Here is a 12,240-nt window from a genome sequence, read left to right on the forward strand (position 1 = left end):
ACTAAATAATTACATAATCTATATTTAATTTTTAATGATAGTAGAGCTTGTCCTAGAATGTTTAGAATATACTGTACCACCTTTCAAACCTCCAGGTTTATTTTCTACATTAATTATCTGGACAGACTGCTAGTAGGACTGTACGTACAGGGAGCAGGGTGTGTTTTCCTTGTGTGTGTGTGTGTGTGTGTGTGTGTGTGTGTGTGTGTGTGTGTGTGTGTGTGTGTGTGTGTGTGTGTGTGTGTGTGTGTGTGCGTGTGTGTGTGTGTCCCGAGGGATGTCTTACATGGTGTGGGAACAGGTCCCAACCCTGTACAGGAAAGATATTAGGAACAACATGAGATCTGGGGGAGTGGGAGGGAGACAGACTGAGGGAGGGGGTCCGGGGCCTTTCAGGGAAAGGAGGAAACGAAAGGAGAACACCCTCGTCAACAGAAACCCTCCCCCTCCCCACTCTCCCCCTCCTCCAACAAGTGCGAAGGGTCCCTCCTCAACAATAAGTGCACTGCAGCGTGGCTCAACAACAAATAGTGCGTCACTAACGAGTCACAGCAAAACATTCCTGCCTGTCTGCGTTTGCATGTTGTCTACTTATTCCGGCCACTTCGTCCCAGACTTGAGAGGCGTGTGTGTGTGTTTTGGGACAGAAGGTTTGTTATGGGATTGTGTCTGTGGTTAGCTCCTTTTTTCCCCCCCCAAAACTATTTAGACCCCTGAAATCAGTTTGGCTTGAAAGATGAGTTGGATAATTCTCTTAAGTAACTGACACTAGATGAATTGTTCGACAGTTTCTAGGATCAGCAATACTGCAGTTGACTGCAACAAAGTTTAAGAAGTGGTTCTTTTATAAAAGTTTCTACATTATATTGTCCATATCTTGTGGAGACATTGCAGCTCTGAAATGTCAAGTTTTCAGGAACAAAAACAAAACAGAAAAATTCCATTCAGACTGCCAATTGTTTCTCAGTTCATCCAACTTGATTTGAGAGTTGTTTCATAAGAACGAAGATGGCCTTAGTTCTTAGATGAGCATGTAATCCTTCAGTTGCATTCATGATTTTCACAAAAACATGACATGTAACTAATGTTCCTCTCGTCCACAGTCCCTGGGTCTGAAACAGAGCCAATTCGTAGTGCTGTTTTTATAGAAGCCACAGCAGTCCTGCGCATGTGTGCTGATGGCGGAAGATACCGTGTTTAATTGGATTATAGGTTATTTGACCTTATTGAGGAAAGTGTGTCAAAGTTTTGGGGTTTATTAAAGCTATTTTACTGTGAAATGGTGATCATTTCATTTGTTGTATTTTTTTAATCTAGGAACTGATAGTACATTTCCGTATTAACGGAAGATAAATGATTCAATCAAGGGTTGGTTGGTCTAGGGGGAGGGGCTTAACATTTCTAAACCTCTGGCCACCGAGCGATCTCGAGTCTGTGTTTGGGTGGCTGTAAACCTCACAGGTGACTTAGATTTTTTTATGTGGTCATCCAAGTGTTTTTTTTTGCTCTTTAAAAAAAGTGTTTCAAAGTGAAGCAAAACCACATTACAAAAGAACAGTTATTATTACTGGCTATAGTATTCCATGGCAGTTAATACAGTAAGAATATATTTTTATTTTTATTTTGTGATTTTGCAGATTAGATGTTTTAAGATGCAAGAAATGAGGACACTGTAAGACCCAAGCCTGCTAGCCAGCTAGTTGTCCAACTATAAGATAGCAACCTAGCATGCTATAAATCAATGAAGCAGGCCTAACACCTGAAGGCTCAATTAATCAAAATTGCCCACTAAAATACTAATGGTATAAGCAAGGTCAAACCATGACTTTTTCCAGACCACAGTCCCCGCTGGTGTTTCATCAAATATTACACCACACACTTGGTTGGGGTGGAGCATTGTTTACCCGGCAAACAGATCAAACACTGGGGATATGTTGATTGCTGCAGAATTTAAAATACAATTTGATCCTTGAAAAATGTGATTAACAATTTCAAATGGCTCTTACAATATACACAAATATAAAACGTAGAGATTTAACTGTGTTCACTTTTAAGTGCTGTCTTACTTTTAAACTAGTAGCCTAGTTTAAGGTTAAACATCAGTTTAAAGGGGAAATTAGGGAAAGTTCAATCCCCAGCAAGAATGGTGGAATGTGACAAAGATGCTGGTTCTACAGATTCCACTGATAATCAACTCTACAGTCTGCGGCGCCTTGTGTCTTTGGATTGATTTTTGCTCATAGCTTTGGTCAGCCACTCTGTATGGTTGAGTCCCAATAGCTCTTAGATATGATCTAAGCTAAATGTACACTGCCCATGGGAACACACACAATAATTGAGTGGCTTCAGGAAGTTAAACATCTTTCGTCCAATACCCAGAAACAACAGCAAACACCAGATATTTTTCTCACAATTTATCTGACCAAACCAAAGCCAAAACCCACGCTTTGGAGACTTGAGCTGATTTTGTTTAATATTCCTTCTGTGATAGAAGAAAAAGTATTTGCACATGTCTTGATTGCAACACACAAGATTTTATCATACAAAATGATGACTGTTGTCCATATCAACGGTCAGTAATGCTGTTATAGGCTTCTGGCTTCGCAACAAAATCTATGATCAGGCCTCATCACAGCGTGCAGCAACTTTCAGTTAACAGTCGTTCACAGTATAACTTCTGTTTCATGCTTAGCGTCGCTTGCTTTTTGTCAATAAGTTCAAGTAGTGAATGATCTCTGTATTAGAATAAAACTAAATTAGAAGTCTCCCCCAAAAATTTGACAGTTTGGAAGACAACAATAGTTGATATCTAAATCACTTAATGAGCAAGTTGCAGTTTGACCCCCTGACCCCAGTTTTTGTCAGTGAGTCTCATTCGTTCGTCTCCTAATTAGTTCAACTTTACAATTGGCTCTTTCATATATACCTCAACCAGCCTGTCTTCCCAGGCTCACTGTTGTTTTTTAAAAGACAAGACGGTCTGGAGTTTTTGTACTGGTTGTTCTAGTTTAACTGGGGTCGAAGGAATCTCTGAAATTCCGGTTTGAAAACTATATGGGTGGTGGAGCTTGTCTCAAGCACTTTGTCCATCTAGTTGTAGGTGTAAAAAGACATAAATAATAACACAGCAGTATATAGACAGAACAGTTTAACCTTTTTTGTGCTACAGAAAGTGAAACACTTATTTTCTATTTGCTGTCAACAGTTTGGTGTGTTTATGAAATGAATACTTTATTTGTAAGTGACCTTTGAATTTCGCTCCATGATCATGATCATATTTTCAGCTTGCTGTTTTTGATTCTTGTTCTTGGTATTAAAAAATGCCCAACCCTCCAGCAGAAATCTTTCGGTGAGGGAATCGTATAGTCAGAAATTGAATCACCATAGAAAATCCAGTTACACTTTGCATGGGAAAAGTTCACTATACAGACCAGATATTAGCTTCGGGTACAGCACATGATGTGAAACGCATTTCCGGCCCACTTGCGAGAACACAGGAAGGTTTGAGATGTTTGAAAACCAACTAACCCCTCTAAGTTGTGGCAGTAGGTTGCACAGTTAAACTACTGTGTCCTCTGCGCGTTATTGATCGCATGTATGAATGGTCTGTTCAACCGTAAATGCGTGCAACAAGCACTTAGAAGTCTAGCTTTGTGAGTGACACAATCAACTGTGGCTTTCATATATTTTTTAATCGTTCCAGCACTTGTTGGTAGGAAAAACAGAAGCAGTGACTCATATTATTTTGCTTAAAAGTCTTTAATGATGTTAAACGTCTGATAAGCTGCAGGGTCAAATGGTTTGGCAGTGAGTCAGGCCACCAGCTGCTGGCAGCCATTGTGTTTGGGGCTGACTTTTGTCACAGTGATGGAGAAGGAAGATTTGAAATGAGAGCAAAACAATCCTCAGCTGGAAGCATGATATTGTGTCAGGGAAGCAGTGTGTGATTGTGTGTGTAAGAGATAGCAAAATGGTACGTGCAACTTGAGGGAGTCATGTGAATACTTGAAAATATTTGTATTTGTAAGTATGTCAGTACGCTTGTAAGCTTGTTAAAGTGTGTGTGTGTGTGTGTGTGTGTGTGTGTGTGTGTGTGTGTGTGTGTGTGTGTGTGTGTGTGTGTGTGTGTGTGTGTGTGTGTGTGTGTTGAAAGTGTTAAGAACTAAAAAAAATATATTTCTGAAGACCAAGATGTGATTTCCTTGTACATTTGTTTCAAACAGGATTTACAAAACATCATAACTCTTAGATGTGTTTATCGAGCTTAACATTGCATAAAGAAATCAGGCTTCTTCCATTTCTTTTCCTTTTTTCCATTTTAACATTGTGAGACAACAGGTCATTTCCTCTTATCCCTTCCCATCCTTCCTTCTCTGCACTTTCCCTTCCCGTCACTCATCACTGGGATTGCTGATCTTGCAGATGTTCGCTGACTTTGTTTTTTAACAGAACAAAATATGTTTTACAAGCTGGTAAGGCTGAGAGGAAAATGAAAGTGATTTTAAGACGACGGTAGTGATTTGAGTCAATGGATTTTATATGACATGGCTCCAGGGACAGCAAGGTTGGCGTGTTGGTCTATTGGTTCCACTCAGAAGGATCTGCAATAATTGTGGTGATCCCTCAACTTTTTATCTCACATCATTATCAGGTTAAAACAAACAAGTTTAGGACCAAAACTTGCAGAACTAATGACAATATCGTCAGCCTCAGCTGTTTGTGTTTAGTGCTAATAACCAAATATTAGAATGCTAACACAGATCTTAGTAAAACCATATACCTAGCCAAGATGAGATCCAAAACAAAACTTAATCTGAGGTAGGAGAGGATGAGGAGTTGGTCTGATGGACAGCTGTTTGCTAAAGATACCTAGCTAAAGCACTACTTCTATTTGTCTTTTTCTTTTTTTCTTTGGCTAATAATTAAATTTTAACTACTTCTCGTCTTATGCTATATGTCCCGTCTGTGTGATTATTATCACCTCTTCTCTTCTTGCGTCTTATTATGTCTTCTCTTCTCTTTCAACAAGTGAGCTAAATAGAGAAGCTATGACTCAAAATGACTCATACCTCAATCACTTTCACACATGGGCACACACACACACACACACACACCCACACACACACACACACACACACACACACACACACACACACACACACAGACACACAAAGACTCTATGTGTCCCCAAGCAAAGGTAGCAGCTGGTCCCAGCATCGCGTTGCATGTTTTTAGGAGAGAAATATCAAATATCTAAAAGGCTCCCTGAAACATTTGAAGAAGTGCCTCTGGAGATGGTATACACAAACACACACACACACACACACACACACACACACACACACACACACACACACACACACACACACACACACACACACACACACACACACACACACACACACACACACACACACACACACGCAGAGATCAACACACTGACTGTGAATAGCATGGTGTGTGTTACAACTTGTTGCTAGGGATGGAGAGAGCACACTTGGCCTCCCTCACAAATACACAAACATGGACTCCCCTCACTAGACAGGATTAACTGTCCTGAGCCTTATTTGTTGACTTTTGTTAAAAATGTCATGATATTTAAGCAAAATGCTAAAAATGCCCAGAGCACAAGGAAAAAAAATGCAGCTTGTTAATTATCTGTGTTCTTTATGGTTTTATCGTCTATCTCTGGACCTTGACCCTCTAAACCTCTCTGACAGCCTCTTTCTGAATATCATCTGCAGATCTTTCTCTCGCTCTGAGACTCTGGCCTTTCTCCACAGCTCGTTTCTGCCTTCCTCCTCTTTCTCTCTCTTATGCAACCAGCTCATAAATAGAAGATGGATGTGTCACTCAATTACTGTATTTATACTGGAAGTGGACTACAGGCGGAGGCCAAGGTTTTATACCGGAGCCCACACACAGGGTTTTAAGCTTTCTTCCATTAACTTTATTTTTACTCCCATATCAAAAACACTGTGACTCATTCATATTTGGCTGCACAGGTGGATAATGTGCTGTCTTTTTTTAGTGCTTTTTTTGCAACCCAAAAATCAATAGATTTGTATCAAATTCCTTTGTGAAAACTGGAGCTGACACTTGTTTAAGCATGAACAAATGTTCAAACACACCGAGGTGAGAAAGGAAGGAGGATTATGTTCATTACTTTTCTAGGAGGAAAGCAGGTTTTGCTTTCTGTTTTCTTCTCTTTTCGCTTCTTAACTATGTTCAGTTGTGCACACAGCAAATTGTTGGTGATATGTGTAAGAAGCAGTGACCTTTTAGGTTGGCCCATCCAGCTGTGTGGTGTGTTTTTGTTTTTTTAGCTGCTGCTGGGGTTAAATCGGTCCCAATCCACCATCTCTTCCTGGTCTACGCTGTTTGCCTTGTCCTCAGCCAGGTGGTTCCTGTTCTCTACCTTGCATTATACCAGTTTCATAGCTTTAGTTTGTGTTTTGTAGAGGGAGAAATTCAAAGGGCAACAAACGTCTCAAACAGCAAACAGTTTTATTCAATTGGATGAGAATGCTGAGCATCGCAAGTGTATTTGTGTATAGAAAAACATGTACACACAGCAAATAATCCTACAGGTGTAAATTTTATGATTAATTGATTGATTTCTCTTTAATTTGATGATTAAAATCTATTTTTAAAATATTGGATATTACATTTCTTACCCAATAGCACCAATTGCTAACAAAATATCTGCTGGAGTTTTTTAGGGACTTAGGCAAAACCACTTTACTGACAACCTTGTATGTATATGTGATTCATTTGTGAAATAAATTGCATTTAACATCAGAAATTCCCCTGTGAACAGCCCAGAAAAGATAATTCCTGTGAAATGTAGAAATTAAAGCTCAACATAAACATTCAGTTGTCTGCTAGTTTAGCTTAAATATTTTATTTTTTAAAGCACTTAAAATACTTTTCCAGCCCAAAAGACAAGACGCTAATCCTCTCAGCGTGGGATCCAGGCTCATTAAAACACACCACCTCTCTCGTCATGAGGGGACCCGCCACCACTGAACTGTGACCCATTTTTGGGTGTGACCCCTCCGTCTAAGAAACCAGGCTGCAGAGTCTATTATTCAACACCCTGGGAACTAAACCTAAACCCATCACTCCTCTCATGAGCGAGCCAAGCAGAGTTTGAATCAGCAGCTGAATAAAAGCCCTTATGTGTGTTCTTTCAACATTTTAATGGACCAAACTCTCTCAAGCTGCAGCCTCACGGCCCATTTCAATGTGTGTGTGTATTTGTGTGTGTAGAGGTAGTAGGTTAAAGGGTGGGAGGGGTTCAGGATACGGACTAGGGAGTGTGTCCTGCATTTTAGCAATCACACCCAAACTTCCACTTTACCTCGATCGGCCACAGGGCATTTCCCTCTTTTAACCTCTTGTTCCCTTTTACTTCCCCTCTCTCTCTCTCTCTCTCTCTCTCTCTCTCTCTCTCTCTCTTTCTCTCTTTCTCTCGTTTATGTTTTAGCAAACCTTGCACAGTCCCACTCTTCGCATCAATGTTTTCTTTCTTTCTTTGTATCTCCCTTATTTTCTCCTGTATTGGAAAATACAGTTTGTAAAATGGAAAGTTCCGGTTCTTTATACGATTGGCTGAGCCACATCCGAACACCTTAAAATAACACACAGTTCTGACAGTATTGCAATAGCATAACTGCAGCATTTGTTTTTTGGCGAGATTACAAATGTCGGATTGAATGTTTAATTGTGGCATATTTTGGTTTACTGGGTGGGCTAAATGTGGACAAGTGGTTGGAAGAGATGGTCAGGATAGAGGAGGAAGATAAAAATAAAAATAAACACTGGAAAAGTCAATAAACAAAGCCTGAACTGTTAAACCAACTATGTTATCCTTTCTTCAGACCTGATCATCAGCCTGGATGAGAACAGTCAAGAGTCATTCAATAAATGCACCAAGAAAACACAAAGATGCCTGCGCAAGAAGCCTACAGCGATTTATGTAAAAGCAGCCAGGGAACCTTTTTTATGTTGCTTTGATGGAGAAATACCTTTTATTTCAATCCAAAGCGGACAAACTACCACGACGCAATGTTTTTATTTATAGCCTTTTAATGCTCACTTTCTCTCGCTATGTTGTCAATTGCTAGCAATATATTTTTTGTTAAAGTGTAGCTTGGTTACACGGCAACTAATGGGCTGCACTGCAACAAAAATGATATTGCTGGCAAGTGACAACAGCTAGAGGAAACTGATAGTAGCTATGTTGTCAAGCATGAAAAACCCCCTTTAGCTATTTTAATGTCACTGTAAATCACAGCTTCTGTTGTCTTATTGTTGAATAATAATACCACTACTACTCTCCTTCGCATGCTTTAAATCTCTTGGCAAATGGCATATAACTCCAAAGTCTGTGCACTGCAGAGGGTTTACTCTTTGTTTATATGTCCTGATAGGCTGGCGATTCAGAGTGAACGTGATGTTGCCTTGTACATTGGGGGTGTGGAGTACAATGCAACATTACAGATTTCTATTCATTATGAACATATCTATTGTTGCGGAGAGCGTGGGTACACCCGGTGTGTAGGATGTCACAGGGCTATGTCAGATTATTTGATCGTTTATTATTTATTGATTGATCCAGAGGGAAATTGCAATCAATATTCTTCTGAAAAAAGCTAAAGAACTGCTGTGGCAGAGGACCAACATTATAATAAAGTGATGAACTACATTAAAGCTTAAATCTATGAACTAAAAGTGGACCTAGTGTTATGTTACACTTTGAGTAGTATACTCAACTCATTTTAGAGGAACGATGATTACAGAGGCTGACAGTTCCCTCGTTATGGCCTAATCAGGAGGATTATCTATATATTTGCTTTGAGTCTCTTGTCTCTCATAATGGTTTGGTCGTGATCAATCTTTCTGATTATAAAAAAGTTATTTATAATTTTGGAGCAGAGAACTTGTTATTCAGTTGCGGCCAGGATGCCACAGTAGCCCTTTGACGTACAAAACTATTAGCAACAGACATCCCAAGAACGCTTGTATTCGCAACATCCCATGTTAAAAATAAATCATCGAGGAAAATGACAAATAACTGAATAATTGTCCTCGTTCAGTGCTGTTCATTTTGGTGTTAACCTTTGACAGCAGCTGATGCTGAATTCCTCTCATCATAAGACAGAGTAAGACAGATTGCGATGGGTGCTCAATCAGAATATACTACCATTCTTAATTTTTCTAAATGAGTCTCATCTTTGTCTTCAATAGTCTAACTATAAGGGTGATTCATCATCAGTCTCTCATGAAATGAAATACACAAACAATCTCCTGCACTTTCTATAAAGCCCCTTCGAACATTATTTTCTTTTTTCATTTTTTCTCTTCCTCTCTGACTTTGTTTGTGTTGTGACACCTCCCCCTTGTGTTCATTTTCGATACTAAGCAGCACATCAGCCAAGGGGAGGATCCAAGGGTGGAGCTCCACCTCGCTGTGATTTGCCAGCAGGCACAGGTAAGACTGTAAGCCAAAGCCAGCAAATCAAGAAGAGGCTGTGTAGAAGCTGCCAGTGGTTGAAATGAGGGCCAGTGCTGTGCAGTAACAACAATGGACGGCAAAATCAAGCAGCCAGATGTTGCTCTTAACTAAATGCAAGTTAGATTTTAAAGGCCTAACTAACAATGGGGAGGCTTGTTGCTGATCTGTTTCTGCTCCTGCTGATTTCTGCAGGACACGTTCATGGAGGTAAGGCACTGCAGACATATTCAGCTTTTCTCTTGACTGAGATGCAAAAGTTAACTGAGAACAATTATTATTCAACAGGTGAATTATGGGTAACATTGATATAATATAACTGAAAGTGTTGTGAAAATGTTTCCATTCTAGAAGCATGCAAACTGCATGCAACTATAGTTTTTAATGGTTCTTAGTGCATATTTATTAAAGTCAACTTTTAGCATTCCTTCGGTCCTGAAGTGGATTCCAATCCACCTTGGATGAATTGGCACTGGAAATGATGGGAATAATGTTGCAAATGGAGTTTACAGCAATTGATTGAGTTAAAATGTGTCTGTAACAGTTGGCAGCTTAATGTTTAATCCAGTCTAATAAGTCTAATACATATGGCAATATGCTGCTGAATAATGATAATATAAAGACAGGGGCACAGGTACCTGATCTAATGTCACGCTGCTCAACCACCTGGTTTATAAGATAGTTTTCCACTAGTGGTATAACTTGCTTAAAACAAGTGCAACAAAACAGTGTCATCGTTCACAAGTTTCTTCCTGTATTCCCTTAAAATGCATTTTATTGCTAATGGGAAAAAAAATGTGCATCTAAACTACGTTTCTAAGAGTTCAATTAGTGTTTCAATTAGTTTTGACAAGCCATCTCAGAGCTGGAACAGCACTGTGAGTGGACAACTTCCTAGTCAACACTTCTGATAACATTTTAATAATTTTCCTTAAAATGTCGACCCTTCCCCAACACAAGTGGCTGCATATGCAGGGGTAACATTTCATGGCCGCAATCTTACACTTCTCTGTCCATTCACCTGCTCATGACAGAGCATTAAGGACCTGCGCTCACATTGGAGGTGTGTCCGTCACTGTAGGAAGATTACTAATAATCCAATGTTCACTGGTATCATAGAGGCAGATTAGAGATAAATGGACAGGCATGGGTTATACTGACAGCAGGCTTATGGGCTTTATGCAGAGCGGCATGCTGGGCCGGACTGCTGACTGAGTGCTTCTCACTGGCATCAGTCTGGTACCAAATTTTTTACATTTATTTTGCAAGCAGTGCATTTCCAAATCAGAAGGGATTTAAAAGAAATAAAATAATAAGCCATTATGATAAACGATACCAATGCATTTAATGAATGACAGCGTGGAGCGCAGAAGAACGGATGTAAAAGATGATCATTTCCTCCGGTTTTTTATATCCATTTAAAAAAAAGTATTTGTACTCCAAAAAGAAAATCAATTATTCAATGTAAACCACAATTACATTTCCTAATTTAAGCCAAAAAGTTTACAAAAATTTGTTTCAGTCAACAAAATCTGTAATTTAACAAATGAATAAGCAGTGTTAGCCAACTTGGCAGATGCTTTAAACACATGCATGCAAGAAAACCAATATTAAGAGACTGAACACTGTTAAATGTTAAATGGTTGTAATTCCCCTACAGGTAAAAGTCTATCATCTGTTGCTGTCTTTTTGTGAGTTTTGTTTGTGTGTGATGTGGTAAAGTAAATTATTGGCTGCAATGTAATTTCACTGTAGTGTTGTTGAGCTGCACACAGCAGCTTTTGAGAGTAATTTGTTCATAAAATGTTGCGGTTTCGGTTTTTCTCCCCCTCTGGCCAATTAACTCTTTTATCTGAGTCTGAATCTCTGTGTTTCATTTGAATCATTGAAATACTTCTTTCATTTCTTTCGTATCCGGTGTTCAGTCTCACAACCATTCCATACTGCTGTACTGTTTGAAGAGCTTTATCGAGTTTTAAGAGTGTCAGCCACCCCCAACCACACACACACACACACACACACACACACACACACACACACACACACACACACACACACACACACACACACACACACTCTCTCTCTCTTTCTCTCTTTCTCTGACAGTCATTTTAACAAAGTGTTCCAATAGCTGCAACAGCTGCTTTATTGGTCAAATTGATTGAAATGAAGACTGCTTTATATTTTTTTCATTCACAGATGTGAGTCCCGGGTACACTGGCTTCACTATTAAGTACAAGTCCAGTGTAATTACATATAGACACAATTATAAAACCCTAGAATGGAAAAGTGTTGTATCTTATTTTTACTGGGGCTTCAGACTCTATGGACAATGGATAGACAGTTGGTTGGTTGGTTGGTTGGTTGGTTGGTTGGTTGGTTGGTTGGTTGGTCCACGACTTTGTTATCTCAACCACTATTAGATAGATTGCATACAAATTTGTGCAAACACTCACGGCTCCCAGATAATGTATCATGATGATTTTGGAGACCCCCTTACTTTTCCTCAATCACCACCATGAGGTGGACCTTTGTGTTGTTTTCACTACAGGCATCCCTTAAGATACCACTAGTGACATTCCCATCAGCCTCAGCTGTTTTTGTTTTTTTTAAGATGGCGACCATGATATACATTATACCTGATAAACTTCAGTAGTAGGCATTGTAATTGTGAGCATGTTAGCATACTGATATTTGCATTGCACTCATCTGGCATGGCCATA

At 39.5% G+C, this 12,240-nt stretch overlaps 1 protein-coding gene across 1 annotated transcript in view; it reads left to right on the forward strand.

The window, feature by feature from the left end:
* Positions 1-277: 277 nt before the first annotated feature.
* The window catches only part of LOC129102819 (chondroitin sulfate proteoglycan 4-like), a 29,024-nt gene continuing 17,061 nt past the window's right edge, over positions 278-12,240 (forward strand). Inside the window, 1 exon segment of the mRNA XM_054613090.1 lies at positions 278-473. Coding sequence (XP_054469065.1) covers positions 278-473 — 196 coding nt within the window.

Source organism: Anoplopoma fimbria, chromosome 14, assembly GCF_027596085.1.
Source record: "Anoplopoma fimbria isolate UVic2021 breed Golden Eagle Sablefish chromosome 14, Afim_UVic_2022, whole genome shotgun sequence".
Lineage (NCBI taxonomy): Eukaryota > Metazoa > Chordata > Actinopteri > Perciformes > Anoplopomatidae > Anoplopoma > Anoplopoma fimbria.